Below are 18,991 nucleotides of genomic sequence, written 5' to 3'. Positions count from 1 at the left end.
CCCTTCCAAGCCCTGACAGTTGAAATCATCGTTGATCCGGAGCAGGAGTATTAACGCTTGAGAAGGAATGGATTCCTTCTAGGAATTACCCAACAAAAATAAGACCCCCTTCCCAACAATTGGAAATGACGATCGATTGTGGCATTCGTAAGCAAATAATTTTATAACGCTGCTTTCATAAATGTCATATCTTCGATATGGTGATATAATATCCACTACACTATATCAAATGTTCCGTTTTTTTTATCCCATTTATTTGTTTATTAGGCTCATTAGAATTTTAGCTGTAACAGAGCCGGGTTTTAATCGTGTACATGTACATATGTTTATGTTTCTATAAATTGTAAATTACACAGTAGTTAGTAGTAGCCATTTAGGCGTTAAGTTTTCTGTTCCATTACATTATGGTAAGTAGATTACACAGTAGTAGCCATTCAGGCGTTAGAGTATTCCTTCTGTTCTTACATTGTTCAGCAGACCGGACAGCGGAGACAGTTGATATTGATCATTGTTGGGTTATTTATAGAACAGCAGCCCGATGTGTCTTGCGGAGCAGAGCAGGATGAATCGATCTTATTTCGACCGTGGATCGATTTCCATCGCTGATGATGGTTGCGTGGACGTAGTTATTCTATAAAAACACATAGATGGTCAATTGAGGGCCCTGAGTTTGAACTCACGATCGATCGCTTGGTAAGCGAACGCAAAACCAAGTGGCTACGAAGACCCCCTAAATATTCCGTATTCTTTACTATCAAATCCATAGTCAATGGCACCCATCAGTATCGAATTATCTTCCATATCTAGATTTCCGCTTAATGTTCCTTTCAGTTCGGCTGCAGAAACGAAATGGAATTGGAGAGAACCACATAATGCATAGGCGTGTGAGCGCAACCTTCCGCATCTCACATCGCAATACAATTGAATGGATTTCCGAGTGTGCGCTTGCTTATATACGAATTTATGTGATTTCAATAGTCTGTTTTTAAAGCAATTTTAAAGCTATTGAAACAGGGTCAATAATTAACAACCATATAACTCTTGGTCATTTTGTCTTTCAAATGAAATGATAATCATACCACTCCGTTGAGCCGGCAAAGAGGTATTAACGTTCAACTCCAAGCGTCACTCAAAACTGTCTAAACCGGCTGCAGAGCACGTGTGTAGATTTAATGCAGATCCAGGTACTTTATTCATTAAGAACCTAATTACTAATTTTGAATTAATATTTTCGAACATGTGGTTGGAGGAGATGAAACAAACAAGAGAGTCCGCTCGATTAATTCTTATGTGTGTCGTTTGATGATTCGACGCGGTCAGGATAACGCCATTCTACGCTGTCTTGAGCTGTGCCAACAACATAGACGCATATAGGGTAGAGAGCGAACGAATTCGATTCCTATGACACAATCAACAGAAATAGTTTGAGGAAGAACATATTCATTCGCGATATGCTATCATGAGCAACACCGACACAGCCTTTGTTGTTACCTTTTCAGAACGTTTGCATTGCCATGACGTGTGTTCAAACAAAAACATGTCTTTAATAAACTTGATTACAACATTACACGAATTCCGTCCAACATGTACACATGTTGTATTCGGTTGAATGACAAAAGTGAGGAGTACTTTATAGGAGTATGAGGAGGAGTACATTATACATTTTTAGTTTCGTTAGTCGACAAAATACACCCTGAGCAAAGGAATAGTGTAATTTTCTCGGAAATTCCAGATCCATCTACTGATCAACTATTCTGCCGTATTCTGAAATCCGATTGAATCAGAACAACCCGAACGGAACGCAACGCAAGCTCAATCGAGTTTTGCAAATGTGGCAGCCTTGCCATGCAATTCGATATTGAGTTTCGTGTTCCATTTCTGTGGAGCGAAAATAGTAACGAATTTCCAGGTTCAATGAACACGTTTTTGAAAATGAAAGAAAGGATTCTACCGAAAAAAATGGAATTGTCTCTAATATGTGTTCTGTGTAATATTCTCTGCGAGGGGGAAAAATGTTGAAAGAAAATTATCTCTGATAATGATTTTATATTGTTGATAAAATTTTGACGTTAATTCAATAAAATTTATAGACAATTAGTTATGACTATGTCTTCTAAGTATTCAAATAACATAGAGTAATGATTTTCATTCAAATTTTAGCAATTTAAAATTACTTTCATGCCCGCTTATCTGATAGAGAGAAAATTGCTCCACGAATATTGAATCATTAATTTGATGTTTATTTTCCGTCAAGGCAAGATTGTCACATTTCATAGCACGATTGCATTGAGGTCGATCGGATTCCGAGAGATCCGGTCGGGGCTCAAAGCAATTGGATTCCGGAATATGCGTAACTGTTCGATATTGTTATCACAAACATGGTTCATGGCCCACGCGGTGATTTAAATATTTTCACCTGGTGTGGCAGATAGAAATGTACAAAGAATTTTTCAAAAAATACGATCAAAAGCGTTGAAACTCTGATAACGGTGGATGATCATTCAATAATATCAACAACGCAAATATTAACATTCCAAATCGTTGGTTAGTACCATATTCGTCTCAGCTGAGCAAACATTCAAAGCTCATATTAATTTCAAGCTCTGCAGTTCGGTGAAGAGCAATAAATACATTTTCAAGTCCGTGAAAAAAGAAAGCAATATGAATGTGTTCCGAATTCAGAGTACCGATGTTAATACTCCTCGAATGAATCAAAACGACGAAATAATGAGCTACCAAATTGACCGGTACATCAGCTCCAATGAATGCAATGAATCTCTTGCAATTCATGAACGGGACCCAACACTTATAAATTTACCCGTTCACATTCATTTATTTTATTTTTCCATTTTACGACAAAATTATATAACACTAGCTGTTGCCGGGTCAGCATCGTCCCGCCCAAAATTTATTTTTCGTTATCACTTCGACGATTTCCTACTAAGCGCATGTTCATGGGATATGTAATTGTAGAACACATGCGAATTGAATTTTTCGAATTTTGCCATTTTACTTCAGAGTTTTTCGAAAATTTTCAATTGTCATGTTTGGTTGGAATATGTTTGCCTGAAATATGTGCATTATTTTTAAGGGACCCCCTCTCCTTTCCAGAGGAGGAAGGGGTGTCATACCATCATAGAAACATTTCTCGTACCCAAAAACCCTTAAATCCCAAATTTGGCTCCATTTGCTTGATTGGTTCTCGAGTTATGCCGTAGATTGTGTTTCATTAGTATGGCAGCCCCCATGCCCTTATAGAGAGGGTCATCCCACCATTCATATATGCATCTTTTATAGCAATCCGACAAGCAGACCTGGAGCTCGGTCTGACAGCTCATCTGAACACGTCACACGGAAAAGGGGGCTTCCTCGCTCCAGTCATAGCAGAGGTCAGATGTGTTTACCGAGTTCCGGGACAAAACAGCAGACTCCAAGGAGCCCGGATATTCACAGTATATATGATTCAAACACCACGTTAGAATATGTAATATGTAATCCAGTGCGAATTCTTTCAAGAACTAATCAATGTAATATGCGTCAAGTTCCATCAGAGCAATGCCAAACTTCATGTATCTCTGACAACACGATACTTTATATTGGAAACTAGCGGGAATGTGCTATCTCACCAGCTAAAATAACTAGATATGTATTGCACCTCCAAATTATCACAGGTTCAGATCCATCGAAAGTCTTCTGAATGGAAAAAAAAACTTCAACTGGAATACTTTGAACAATGTTCGACATCTCGAACAACCCAATATCAACTATCTTGTTTTCTTCCTCTGAATTTTATTTTCATTCTTCCATTCTTTTATTCTCATTCTTGCTGATTTTCCATTCCTTTCTGATTGAATTATAGTTAGCAACCCTACCTCAACACCTCCTGCCATACAACACGACTACTTTCTATAGCCGCATTCTTGATTAGGTCATTGAGAATAATAATAATAGTTTGTTAGGCTAGGGTTTTTTTGGAAAACCCTTCTATAGCCGCACATAATTCAATACTCGATACATGGTCAACTATTCAATGTTATTAAATTCTTTGGAGTGCTAATAATTAGTTGGCCTTTCTGGAGATTCCATAACCTAGAGAATATTGTCCAAAATAATCAGTCCGGTATTGTGCCACCACTATAAGATGACCGTTAGAGACTGATTTCATGTTAAACATAATGTCCTACTGAGCTATCATGTTGAGTCTGTCGAACTCCAGACGTTTCTGTTTTTACATTAGAGTTAAGGTTCATTTTCAATCGAATGTTGTTGGGGCTGGTATGCAAAGTCTTGCAGACCATCTTCTTGCACACTGGTAGATTAATAATTTTATAAGCTTCAATCAACCCCTACTCTTTCTCACCATAACGCTTCCTCTCGACATTTTCTAGTCATCTGCTCGAGTAAATCGACAAAAAACAACAAACTGACCCAACACTGTTCTCCAGCTATTGCAATAATCACTTGGTGCCAGGTGCCATGAATATGACAACAATACGACACATATCTTAGAACTTGGACCACCTGATTATAACTTATTTTGTTTAAGCCAAAATGGGTCAATATGACTAGTTTCGATCCAAACGAATGTGGCAAAACTCATTTGAATATGTTTATCGTTAAGAAATGTATGAGATGCTCTGGTGTATTAATTTGCATTGATGATTTGATAATAATGTCTGAAAAATGTTGAATGTCTATAGAGTCATTGAAGAAACTGGAACTTATTATGGATTCAACCGAATTGCGGTAAATCCAGAAGGAGATTATGGACGTCTTAAAATCCTTTTTTTCACGCAATAATCGAATCGTTCTGTGAGCATTTTCCAAATATCGTATCGTAACTATGCTAGGAAGTTTGCATTGACCGATAATTCATTTCGATAAGTTCAAACCAGGAGCGCGTTCTAGTCACTGCACTCTACAAGGTTGAAACTCTGTATGGCGAAATTACGACGCGTGGGCGCATTGACAGAAATTCAAAATCGACTTCCGAACTCCAGAGCAGCATGTGATCTGAACTAGGCCAACTCGAGCAAACATTGCGTTAGTTGAAGCGGAATGGACAGAAGCTACGGGTAGTGGTTATTAGTGAAATTAGCTTTTCCGATATTTTAGGTAGAAGCTTTAAATTGTTTTTGTCATATCAAGTGTTATGTAGTGAAATTGTGGTTGTTAACTGGATTAAAATAACACTCTTGCACGGTGTTTAGATTGTGTCTAGTATTGAATAAAAGAATTGAGTTCACTCGTGTAACTGAATAATTGCCACATCGTTTTCATGTACCGATTGTACCAGTGGATGCTGAATTGAACTTCATTTATTCTCTTCATTCATGAATATTATTAGAGGAAACTGATGCACCAGCTGTGATGGTAAGTAAATCTGGTGCTGCTTGAGCATATGTTATTTTTTGTGATATTTTGTTGTTGTTATAACGCGTTTATAATCAGTTGAACCGGATTATCCGCGAACGCGAGTTCCATAGTAATTCTATTTGCAATCGTTGTATCATTGCTAAAGATTGGACTCGAAAAAAATGAGACACACAAAAATGATCACCAAAAATTCCATTTAAATCGGATACTTCTCAAATTTTCAGGGATTAAATAACTATAGATTAGCTATGTTTTGGCATAATTCATTTATTGAATTTCCTCCCCCAAGCTGAATACTCTTACATGTCTCTTGACGCTGCTCATGAGATCTTAGGCCCAAAACACTTCGATCGGACGAAGTTCTGGTGAATTTGGCGGGTTCGCCTCCTTCGGAACCACATTAACGCCCTTCGCTTCGTACCAATCCATTACAGGCTTGGTGTAATGGCACGAAGCGATATCCGGCCAGAACAGCGTGGGACCACGGTGAGAGCGGAGGAAGGGCAGCAAGCGCTTCTGCAAGCATTCCTCTCGATAAATCTGACCGTTTATGGTGCCAGTTGTAACGAACGGCTTGCTGTACTGTCCGTACTCGCAGATCGCCTGCCACAACAGGTACTTCTTCGCGAATTTGTCCGTCTTTCTCTTTCGGAACACTTCCGGAACCTCCATGCGGGACGTTCCAACAAAAAAACTCGAGGCAGTGGATCTGTTTGGTGTCTGCCTTGATGCATGTATCGTCGTTCATGACGAGACAGCCTGACTTAACCGCGCACGCCATTTGGCCATCGTGTTTTGCTTGTCAGTCTGGTTTGGCGCCTTCCTGACCTCAAAAACACGTAGCCCAGTCTGCTTCATAGTCTGCTAGACGAACCACTCCAACGAATTGACCTTTTTGGCCAAGTCTCGGGTGGAAAGGTTCGGGTTCTTCTTAAAGTACTGACTTGTCTTCCGCGCCTTGACAGAATGACGTACTTCTCGAGATTTGTGGAAGCTTGTTGCGAAGTACCATTTTAATATGTCCATACCATTGTGAAAATAACCGTAGCTAACCATCGTGCATCATTCTGTCCAAGGGTAAAACAGAAGAAGAAGCAACATATTAATTGCTGCTGCTTTGGGAAATCGTCACATTCAGGATTCATCAGTCACCTGATTAGCAACCGGGCGGCGGGAATTCTCGAGGCTTTCCAAATGACTTTTCTCAAGGCCGACTGTTTGCTTTAGTTTTCCTAATTGGCCTTTTTTAATGCTAGAGCCGAATGCACTGCAAATGCTGAAAGCCTCTGTAGTTCAACACTACAGCTACTACTGCAAATTGTCAATTTCTGATTTGCTATCGTGCTGACTTGACCGCTTGTTCGCTCCAGAATGGATTCTCAGAATATGCACAAAGTAAACTGTGTAGTGCCGAGCTTACACTGTTGTGCAGAAGTAGCGTAGAACAAAAAATATCAACTAGACTCCGCGAGTATAAACTGAATTGTCTTTGTGAAAAACATCCATTCTCGTTTCAGCCATTATCTTCGCATAGAGGTTTTCCTCAACGCGATGCCTGATAATCGTTTCGGAGGATCGGTAGTGTATTGTGAATAAAAGAAGTCACACTCAGTGCAATTTTGATCTTTTTTGAAAATATTGTTCTCAAATTTTATGAAGATACTTTTCACATGACGGTATGAAAACCATACCGTCAGGTGGAAAGTGTTTGTTGATTTCATACCTTATCAAAGGTAGATAATGGTGGTGGAACAAATCACAATTGTCTGGGGCTGCTGACGATGAGGACAAACCTTGACATATGGTCAGCTTGTGTATTGCTCTCTCGAGAACAAGAATTAATCAGGAATCAATAATTTTCAGCTGCTGCCACAAAATCACGCAAAATATATATCACCACGCGGACCTTTTCGGTCCACCCAAGCTTTCCACTAAAGAGTTATTTCTAATACATTCATGCATTACAAAACAATATCCGAAGTAAAAAAAGCGAATTGTCTCTTTTCCATTCTTTTGAAAGTCGAAAACAGCCTTTCGGAACATTCTATTTAGATAAAGTCGTAGTGTTATATGAGAGTTAAAAGGTTTGCTATCTGTTTCCAGAATAATGGTTTTCATTTCTCTAAGAATGGCGAATGTATGTGCTAATGTATGAAAATTGACTCAAACTCATATTCGTACGCTGGTTGAAATCTCAACTCGATTTCGAAGACGTTGACCAATTTCAGAATTCCATCATTAGTATGGTATTTCTTGTTCATTGCAATCATCTTTATCTGTCTTTAGCCGTTATCTATGAGTTTTTTGGTGTATTCTGAAGGAATATTCAACCTTTTTTTTATTATGTGGTTTTTAATATCACTATTTTTAGAAATTTGATGGTTTCTAAATTTCCTACACAGATAACTTCCTCAGTTTTTTTTTTACTGAGATTGATGTCAGGAGATTGTGGAAGAATATTGACCATTTGTAATGTGACCTGAGTAATTCAATACATCATCATCTTTGACAATCCAAGAAAGCTGAGGCGGCAATATGTGCATTTAGTGAACATGCACTTGTTCGCACCCGATTGGACCGCTTTGGAATAACATTATCGTTGCATTAATCGAGCGCATACGCGGCTCATTCTCTATGCACTTCGTTCACCGACAAGCCACATATTTGCATAGCTAGTCCCACCCTCTCGCTTACATCGCACGATTAGATGCTTTACAGGAGGTAGTATTCGTGGATTTCATTCCAAAACTTCTCGTTTGATGTTTGTGGAGTGAACACCGTTTGCTGACGAGCATCGAGCGGGAATGAACCCTCTTTCTGAAGACATGGAGAGAAGGACTTTTGATTAAGTTTGAATTTGATGTTTACGTTTCATTTTCACTTCACTTCTCTTTTGATGTTTGTAAAGTAAACGACGCCTGCTGACGAGCGTCCAGCGGAATTGAATTGTCTTTCTCAAGACATGGATAATGTTTTTTTATATTACCTTACTAGTTGACCCGTTGTTCTGTCATACAAATTATTTCTAGTTAATATGTTAGTTGTTAAATAGAAAATGATTAATTTATTGTAAGCATCTCAAACATTTTAACGATCTAAAAAAACTAATTTTATCGAAAAAAGAATGAATGTAAAGATTAGAACGAAAGTGTGTTTGATGTTTATGCTGCCAACATTACGGTACCCATTGTTAATAACTTAATTTTTTTTCTATAAATTTTATTTGCATTTCCGTCAAAACTTTAACCTTGATAAAAGATCATCATCAGACACAATCTTCGTTCGAGATTTTCCCCACTTGCTGAGAATGTGTTAGTCTGTTATATAGGACACATATTTGTACGGTAGAGCAAATTTTCACAATTATAATTTTCGTTTTTAAATCATATTTGTCCCATTACGATTATGGATTCTTAGAGGTGGAACACGTCCGTTTGGGTAATTCTGACTTGATTGGATTTCAGAATACGGGTGAGTAGCTGATCAGTAGAAAGATTTGTAATAACTGAGAAAATTACACTATCGATTTCTTCAGGGCGTTGACAAATTAGACTAACCAAACTAAAAATGTGTGTAGGAGGTAAGCCTTGCTCCTGCCATTCAACCGAATACATCCAGCAATGTGTGGGATCGAATCAGACCGGACTTAATTTTTTGTTTGATCACAAGCGCATTAATGTAATGACAACGTATTACGTTCTGGCCTTGCAATAACAAAGACAAGGCTGTGTCAGCATTGCTTATGATAGCATCTCGCAAGTGAATGTATTCTTGATCACGCCGCTATCGTTGATTAGGTCGTAGGAATTGCAGTCGTTCGCTCTCTATCTTCGGTTGCATATCGACCATAAATTATCGGCACAGCTCACGACATCGTGAAATGGCGTTGTCTCGACCACGCCCTTTCATTATCTTATGTATATAAAAACCCATCGAGGGCAATCTCTTGAGTGTGAATGCAATGAATACCAGATTATTGTTTTTTATTCGAATTACAATTTGTCGCGTTGCTGTGGTTTTCGCGGGCTCTCCACTTGTTCTCCAGTTGATGTTAGATGAGGAAGGTCAAGCTCACACGCCTATGTATTATGCTGTTCTCTCCCAACTCCATTTCGTTTCTGCTCGATGGTTTGAGATGGTGTAGTGAATATTTCACCATATCAAAGAAATCATACTGATAAAAGCAGTGTTATAAAATAATTTGTATGCGAATGCCGCAATCGATCGTCGTTTCCAATTGTTGAGAAATGGCATTGTTTTTGCTGAGTAATTCAAAGGAGTAATCCATTCTCTCTTTAGGTGTTGATAATTCGGCTTCGGATCCCTATTCCATTTTGTTTCAGCAGCCGAACTGAAAGAAGTATTTAGTGAAAATCGAGGTGTTAATAATTCTGCTTCGGATCAACGAAATGGTATGATAATCATTTCATACAAAATATGAAATGTCCATGAGATATATGATTGCTATTTATTGACTCGAAAAACTTTAAATGTAGCTTTGAAATCACACAAATCAGTATATAAGCTGGCGTCCGCTCGTAAATTCATTTAGTTGTGACTGCAATGTGAGGGAAAGATGGTTTCACTCGCTCGCCCAAACACTATGCTCTTCTCTCCCAATTCCTTCTTCATTCATCTTGGGACATTAGACAGCGTTTGCTGAACGGGTCTCGGCGAGGGATCGAGTGTCTTTCTCAAAGTGTAGAGGAGTAACGGAAATGAAGATTTTTCGTCGAGGACTTTTCTCAAGGCTTGAACTTTGAACATTTTTTTTCTTTCTTTATTAAGGAGATTTTAAGCAGAAGGCTGGTTCAACTCTGACGAATGAACTGAAAAAGTTTAAAGTTTTGTTTTTGACAATCCTTCTTTCCTCCCAATTCCATTTTGTTTCTGCAGCCGAAGCATTGAGCGATAACAGAGGAATCGATGATAATTCGATACTGGTGGGCGCCTTTGACTATGGATTTGATAATGAAGAATACGAAATGTTCGATATGGCGTATTGGATATAATTGCACCATATCGAAGAAATCACGTTTATGAAAGGAGCGTTCTAACATTATTTTATGCTGTGTATTTCCGAGGAAGGAATCCATTCTCAAGCGTTAATAATTCTGCTCCGGATCAACTAAATGGTATGATAATCATTTCATACAAAATATAAAATGTCCAAGAGGTATATGATTGCTACTTATTGATTCGAAAATTGTTTCAATAGCTTTAAAGTGACTTTGAAAGCAGGTTATTGAATTCATACAAATCCGTATATAAGCTTGAGCCCACTCGGGAATCCATTTAATTGTGATTGCCATGTGAGATAGGGATGGTCGCGCTCACACGCATATGCATTCTGCCCTTCTCTTCCAATTCCATTTCTTTTCTATAGCCGGACTAAACGGAGCCACATTGTTGGGTGAAAACAGAAGTTCTATAATCGAATGCTCACGAATGTCGCTATCGACCGATGATTCCTATTGTCGGGGCTTTGCGCTGGGTATTTCCGAGGAGAATATGATTCCTTCTTCTGAGCGTTTATAATTCTTTTCCGGCTAAACGAAGTGGTATGATAATTACTCTATTCGAAAAATGAAATGCCTAAGAGTTATATGCTTTTTACTTACTGATTGCCTACGTTCACCTTGCGGTTATATCATAGAACCACTTCTAGTTGTTCCAACGCAAAGCTCAATGTCAGTCCCTAGGGACTAACACGGGGCTCAACGTGTTAAGTACAAACACCCGTTTTATTGTTATAAATGATTTTCGATTGTAAAATCGAATTTCAGGCTCCTAAGTGCTCAAACTGGGATGAATAAAATAGGTTCCTCAAATCATCATATTTTTCATGTGAAAAATTACTGTTTCCCCCATGTATCTGTCTCATCCTCACCCACCGTTAACTGGGTACTAAGAATCCTATTCAGAAATGTGCAATTCACAGCAAATAAAAATTTGACTTTGATACGCCTGCACAGGGATAGCGACTAGCAGCTGGAATCAATTAAAGCAAACGCTGCCATTCACCTGATTGATGGCTTGCCATCTCTAGCGAGCAATATGGCGACGCACAGTCAACGGTCAGAACAGCGGCTTCGTTTCACGCACCACTCCCGCGCTCACGCTACCTATATAGCCAGAGGAGGCCGTTTTAATTGTTTCAGTTCTTTGCAGAATTTTGTCGCGGAAGAATAGATCGTGGATAGCGTTCACGGCCGGGTCCGTCGCTAGTGAACGAGTTCCACAATTTCTCTCATAACTTAGCCAAATCGTACGTTACCTGGAAGAAACGCTTCCTCCGCGCACACGCTTCGAAGTATTATCGCATTACTGGAGAAAATATTTCGCGTGGGGTCTCACCCAGCCATAATCTGAGCAGCTATCGGTTATCATCAGAGCTACCGACGCGCATCTTCGCGAGACTCGTGTGGGGGAGGTATTCGCGGCACATCTTCGTGAGACTCTCTTGGGGCGCGCGCGTTTTCGAGTGGTGATGCGGTTTTGTAAACTCGCGTAGAAACAAAGAAAGGTGCTCCCGTGAAAGTGGCCCGTAGTACTATACTGGAGAAGGGGAGACCTGACATCGTGAATACTGAAATGCTGGTAATTGTTATTGTGATAAATTGTGTTGACTCTTGAGACAGTGACCAGTTATGGGAAGGATAGCAGCGGTGGCATCATAATCATGATCTGGAGTGAAATAGGCTACCGCGCGTTAGATGCGCGAGTGTTGTTCACGTGTGGTTTATCTTATGCAAACACGTGTGTCTCGTCATCACTTTGTACGATGGGAGTGCGTTGAGTTATGGCTGGTATTTCTTTGTGATGATCATTTCAGTGGAGTTACAATAAAAATCGCAAAATTCATGCACTTTATCTTTTCAATGTTCGAAGGAACTGTTGTAAAGCTTATGGTGACAGTGGAATGTGTGGTTGGATACCGTTCGAGGTTGGATATGATGGATATGTATCGGTTGAAGAATTTGTTTGCTTATCGATAACCTGAATGCTAAACATTTTGGGCCGGTTTCTGACTTATCTTTGACAATCGACATCGACAATAATAAATTCATTCCAGAGAAGAAAGTACAAGTGATCAACATGATGGAATGGCTATTGTAGTTAACAAAGCAAAATTGTTTCGTGTGGTGTTGAACGGATATCTTTGACTAATGAACATGGGATTTGATTCGATGCGAATGTTTTTCGGTTATTTGACTCATTTTGGCCTCCGTTGCAAACAGAGATGCCAACCTTCCTGATTTTTCAGGATTTCCCAGACTTTTTGGCACGCTCCCTGATATCCTGACAAACACTCAATTTTCCCTGATTTTTATAAAACGATCCTGATTTTTTACTTTTTGCTGAATCAGAAAAAAAACACATAAATATACTGGGAGTTTTGCCGTTGTTTATGAGAACTGTCATAATAGTCTACATTAAAAAGCTTTCCGGCCCGCGCTTATATAATGCTTACTCTTTCTTTCGATTATACTCTATTTGTTTGCATTTTCGAAGGAACAGTGTCGACATTTTTTAAATTTTGAAGTTAACGTGAATCTATAAGAATGATATGCCCGCAGATTCTCGCAATTCAATCTCAATAAAACGAAGATTAGAAACAGAATAGAAACGGAAACGATGAAAGGAATATTAGACACCAAAAATTATGTACAGTTATTTATTTATTTATTTATTTATTTGATTTTTATTCATGTAACTTAAGGAAAAAATCCTTTTCAACTACGTTACACTGTGGTGGGAAATACTGATAAAAAAAATAACATATCATTACAAACTATCATAACAAGTTCCTGAATTTTGAATTTAATTCAAACAAATCCTTTACTGCATGCGATCAAGTTCCCCGAGTAGACCCCTTTTAAAGCTAGAAATAGTTATAGACGATTTAAGAGCAGGTGATAAGCGATTCCAATATATAACACCTCTCACTAACATTGATTGCCCATAGTAAACAGATGAATGTTGTGGAATTAAAAAACTCACGGTTCTCGTGTTTCTCATAAACTGAAGTTGTTCAAATAGGTACTGTGGCACGCCACTTTTAACAATTTTAAAAAAGTTTATGCATGTACGATACACATAAAATTTGGTGAAACTACATCCTAATAAAGTGCTATGTAAGTGTGAAACACTGGAATATCTCGATAGATTGTATACATATCTTACACATGAATTCAAAGCAACTCTTAGTCTGTTGAGTGCGGCCGCAGAAGCATTAGTGTAAATGAAATCTCCGTACAAAAAATGAGGAAGAATCAACGACTTGAATAATTTTATTTTCGTAGATGTTTCCAAATGCCTAGTCACTAAATTCAAACGTTTTAAGGCGCCGTAGATCTTACCACATTGTGAATTGATGAAAACATCCCATGACAAATTAGATGTAAATATAACACCCAGATTATTGAGTTTATCGACATATTCAACAAATTGTCCATCAAAAATTATTGGAGGTGGTGTAGGTGTAGTTTTCTGTTTGCAAATAAGCATTGCTTTCGTTTTCATAGGATTTACTGAAAGTAGGTTTGTCCGGGACCATTGCAGAATATTCCTCAAGTCATGATTGATATTATTAACCATGTTCGCCAAATTAACATTGACGGGAGCGCACAGATATATTTGGACGTCGTCGGCAAACATATGAATGGAGCAAAACTCGAGAGTAGATGGTAAGTCGTTAATAAAAAGCGAAAACAATAGTGGACCTAGGATTGAACCCTGGGGTACACTTGATTCAATATAGCCGAAAGGAGACATGATTCCATTGTAAAACACAGCTTGACTTCGTCCGGATAGATAAGATCTAATCAGGTTGGCAGAGTTTTGTGAGAAATTGAAAAAGTTAATTAACTTATTAACGAGTCTGCAATGTGACACTCGATCAAAGGCTTTAGCGAAATCAATCAGAAGAAGGATAGCAATGCCTTTTTTGTCAATCGCACGAGCTATGTCGTCATGGACTTTGATTAATGCAGTATGTGTGCTATGACAAGTACGAAAACCGGATTGTAATGGATGCAGAAGATTATTATTATTAACATATTTCGAAATTTGAAATTTGATCATCTTTTCGAAAACTTTCGAGAAAGCACATAAAATACTGATGGGGTGTAGATTATTCACGGAAGAACAATTTCCTTTCTTTTTGATAGGTATAATCTTACCTCTTTTCCAAGCTTTTGGATAGACTGACGAAGAAATTATACTATTGAATAAATGTTTATAAAGGGGCAAAGCCAACGGGAGAACAATTTTTATAAACATAATGGGAATATTATCCAAACCAACAGCATTGGATTTAATTGAAAAAATAGAATTAATAATTTCGTAGTCTAGAATATCTCGAAAACGAAAACCATTTAAGTTTGAAAAAAGCGGAATAGAAGATGTATCGGAAGTGTAATTGTTAATAAAATAATCGTTTATAGCTGAAGCGCATATATCATTATTGTTTGGAAGCTGAACGTCCTTTGTAACACCTAGCTTTTGATGTTATTCCATAACTGTTTACTGGGTAAATCTGCATTAAAATTACGTTTATCATAATTTAATTTAGCTTGGTTAATTAAACAGTTGACTCGATTTCTTTTATAACGGTTCCTATCATTTACACTTTTTGAACGTCTCCAGATTCGATAAGCAATATTCCTATTGATAATTGCTCGCTCAATGTCATCATTAAACCATTCATTCTTCTTCTTCTTTTGTTTTCTCAAAGGTATACAGTCATCATGAAGCCTAAGCAAGTGATGATTCAAAAATTCGATCATAACATTCGGATCGTCCATAGAAAAGTACACATCCCAATTAATGTTATGAAAGTCTTCTGATAGCTTATTTGAGTCAAAATTAACATAGTCACGGTAGACGACCGAATTCTCTGGTTTACTGCTTGACAATTTTAGGGAGCAAAATAACATGTCATGATTGGAAATACCAGGCATTGACAACTGATCTTGCCTCAGAATTCTATCTGGCGTGTCTGTAATGAGTAGATCAAGCAAAGAGCAACCAGATCGATGGAAATATGTTGGTTCGGAATTAACGCACACATACGAAAACGAATTTAGAACTTCACTGAACCTGCGTGATCGATTTGAGTACTTCAGTAAATCGGTGTTGAAGTCACCAATGAATATGGTACTATCAAACTTGACCATGAATTCTTCAAATTGACTAGAAATGGTAGATGAACAATCGATATTGGGTGGGTTATAATAAACTGCCAACAAAATTTTCTCATTACCAACTGCGATTTCCAACATAAGAAATTCTGTACCGCGAAAATCGACTGAGTCAAACTGAGATTGAGTTATAATTCGATACTTTATGTTGCGTTTAAGATACACGCAAATTCCCCCACCATTTCGATTTCGATCATTTCTTATTATTTTATACCCTTCAATAGCGACCATTGCATCACTAACAGTGTTGTTTAGCCAGGTTTCAGTAAAACAGATTACGTCTACCTTACTGTCGAGGAAATTGGTACGAAGCTCATGAAACTTTGAAAAATTACGAGCAATTAAGCTTTGCACGTTAATATGACAAACATTGAGATTCTGAGTTTCTAAAGCAGCATTCAACACAGCTCTTGCAATCAATGTGTTCGGAGAAGCATCATCAGCTGGAACGATATCTATTGTCGAAAGAAAAGGAAATATGCTCCAAAAGACATCTACCCTTCAAACCCAATCTGTTAAATTAAAATCGATACAGGTTTCTTTACATTTTCGCAACAAATAACATCCAAGTATAACAAGTTTTTTTGTTCAACTGTAGTTATTATTAAAAAGGGTTTTATTTCTTGAAGAATATATATTAAATTGTTTGTAAAGCAAGAAGTTGCAAGAATGATCCGTGAGACACGACAAATGAATTAGCAAGTTCACTACATATGTTTAAAATCTCCGTTCATGTGCATCAGTTGTAACATGGTTACGTAAATCGTTACGACTCGTAGAGATGAACCAGCCTTTGGCTGAAAATCTCTTTAATAAAGAAAGAAGAAAAAAAATCGTTACGACTTGTGCGTTTCATCTATGCGTCGATTTTTTTAAAGCAAATCGTGGCGGGTGATGAAAACGGTTCATTTGAAACAATTCGACTGACCCGGTCTTAGCATGAAAAAAATTATGATCTGATTTAGGTGGTATTGGAGAGTATTGTGTGCTTCTACCAAGCAACCAGTTGATACATTCCCACAAATACTGCTCGCAACTGGACAAATTAGCTTCCATAATTAGTTAATGTTTAGAATTGTTAGGCTACCTGAAAGATTTCAGAACTTCCTGAATTGATTGCAAAACAACACTGTGCTTATAAAATTAAAAAAATAATACTTTTGTTTTCTCAGAATTGGATACGAACTTTCCGGACAACCCAATATGAGCAATCCTGATTTTCCCTGATTTTTTTTCATTCTCCCGGATTTAAAAAAAAAAGTTGGCAACCCTGGTTGCAAATGTAAAATAATTCGGTGCTTCAAGCAACAATCACAATTTTTAACGTAGTAGAATTCTTCAGGTCTTTTCGATCAACATAATTTCTACCACTGGTTTATGGTATAGTTCTACATTGAATCTGGTTTATTGATTCAGTGCAATAGTGTTCTTCTGATGAGTTAGAAAAAACCTTGGTGTTCTATGGTTTGAAGCGTAAAGAAGAATAATTCGGAAGGTTGCATTTTTTCACACAGTTTGTCAATCAAGTTACGAGACTGAAACTATAACTTAGCAAACAAACAACTTTGTATATATTGAGGCACCAACTATATATTGATACATTATTAATTGAGAAATAAATCAGGTGTACCAGCTGTCGGAACCTCTTTGGTTTTCATAGTGTGACTGTGTGACAGAGTGGTTTTGGAAAGACGTTTTTATATTGTGTAGAAATCAAGCAGTTAATAAATTCAATGCGAAACATTGCATTTGATGAAGGATATGTATCTACCACAAGAGTTCTTCAATAGAATAAACGACGAAATTCTGGTGGGGAAATTCCTGAAAAAAGTTGATCAGACAAAAATTTCAGGTCTATTGTGAGCTTCAAGGTACGGCAGAATATGTTTATTCAGGTACTCCGTAAGGTTTGTAAATTTTGGAATCCATTGTCTTGTTTGTCACTGACAAAAAAAAAATACCGCTGATGGAAATACCCTGGCATCATTGGCATCATTCCAAGTCAGTCACTCTGTAATTGATGTCAATGATTGCCTCAAACTACACACAAAACTACAGTCTGTCCAATTTCTATAAGACCACCCTGATTCTATTTCGTTGCACACAAACAGTTAGAATTTCAACCAGATGCAATCATACATTGTTGAATGCTCAGAATAAAGTATATTAAACGTCAATTTCGTTCAAAAGAGTTTGTTCGTTTATTTATTGTGCTTAAATATGATAATTTCAGCTGTCCAGTTTCTATAAGACCATTTCAAAATTCATGAATATTATCAATGACAAATTCAAAACGATCGGCTGATTTAAATGTCAATAATTGGCAACCTTGCCATTTCGGCTAATAACCTGGAAATTTCGTGCTGGGATACTATTTACCAAATGCTGCTGAACGATTTCCTCGATATTTCTTCCATGTTTCCGAATTTGCGACCTCAAGGTCGTCCTTTTCTGGTTTTTGGTCCTTTTTCCATTGCTTAGATTCCTTGCTGATACGAATATGATATGATATGTAAATTTTTTTGTGACGATATCCACACAAAAAACGGTAGGAGAGAGGACGACGTGAGATGATGTAAGATAAGGAGCTTTAACCTTTTAAACCCTCTTTATGTGAGGATTGTTTACCAAAACTTGACGAATTGTGACCCGAGTAACATTTAAATTGAAATATTACTTTATTTGCATTAGCGATTTTGAGGTATTCGAAGCTGTTCTAGCCATTTCCCGCTTATCCCGGTCAGAAAACTTCGATTTACGTGGAGCTTTCTTCTTCTTACCGTATCCTTGAGGGTTCGTCAAATGATTGAGCAATACTTGATGGGATCGTCCAATCCGGCGAGAAATTTCTTTGATATCAACATTTTCTTGGTGAAATGCATCGTTTTGTCTTTCTTCTCTTTCCGTGAGCAATTTTCCCCTCGGAATTTTCCAGATTTATTGATCAAAACAACTGAGACAATGGGGAAATGTAACTGGTTACTTTAAACTTGACAATGAAAAATACAAAACCGTTTACGTTCAGCGCTTGCACACACACATATGAAAATCATGTAGTGTATGGTAGTCACCAATATCAATACACTAGAATATAAATTGAAGCATTGTTTGTTTACAATGGCACAAAGCAGCAAGATCATCACCTGGTCTTATAGAAGTTGGACAGAGTGTAGTTCCATGTTTCAAAATCTTTCAATGCCTTTTTCAGTTTCTATGATTTTCAAACCTTTCACATATGGTAGAAACGAATATTTAGCGAGAATCTATGTTTACCGACAGGTGCATGGACAGAACGTTGGTCATGCAATTTATTTTTGATATGTGGGAAAAACAAACAGCAATTGGGTACTATATAACATGCTGTCAAGGCTAAAAAAAACAGCTGTGAAAAAAAATATTCGTTATTCTTA

General features: G+C 37.6%; 1 protein-coding gene across 2 annotated transcripts in view; it reads left to right on the top strand.

Annotated features, from left to right (window-relative positions):
- LOC129763020 (sodium-coupled monocarboxylate transporter 1-like) overlaps window positions 1-18,991 on the top strand; it is a 31,606-nt gene that overhangs the window by 6,936 nt on the left and 5,679 nt on the right. The window contains exon 1 of one of the 2 annotated variants that reach the window (XM_055761729.1): window positions 11,393-11,976. The exons of the other annotated variant lie outside the window; for it this stretch is intronic. Within the exon in view, the coding sequence (XP_055617704.1) occupies window positions 11,971-11,976 (6 nt within the window). The 5' untranslated portion in view covers window positions 11,393-11,970. Of the gene's footprint in view, window positions 1-11,392; window positions 11,977-18,991 lie in introns of those variants that run through there. 2 annotated transcript variants of the gene reach the window in all.

Source organism: Toxorhynchites rutilus, chromosome 1, assembly GCF_029784135.1.
Source record: "Toxorhynchites rutilus septentrionalis strain SRP chromosome 1, ASM2978413v1, whole genome shotgun sequence".
NCBI lineage: Eukaryota > Metazoa > Arthropoda > Insecta > Diptera > Culicidae > Toxorhynchites > Toxorhynchites rutilus.
This window is presented reverse-complemented; position numbering and strand designations above follow the sequence as displayed.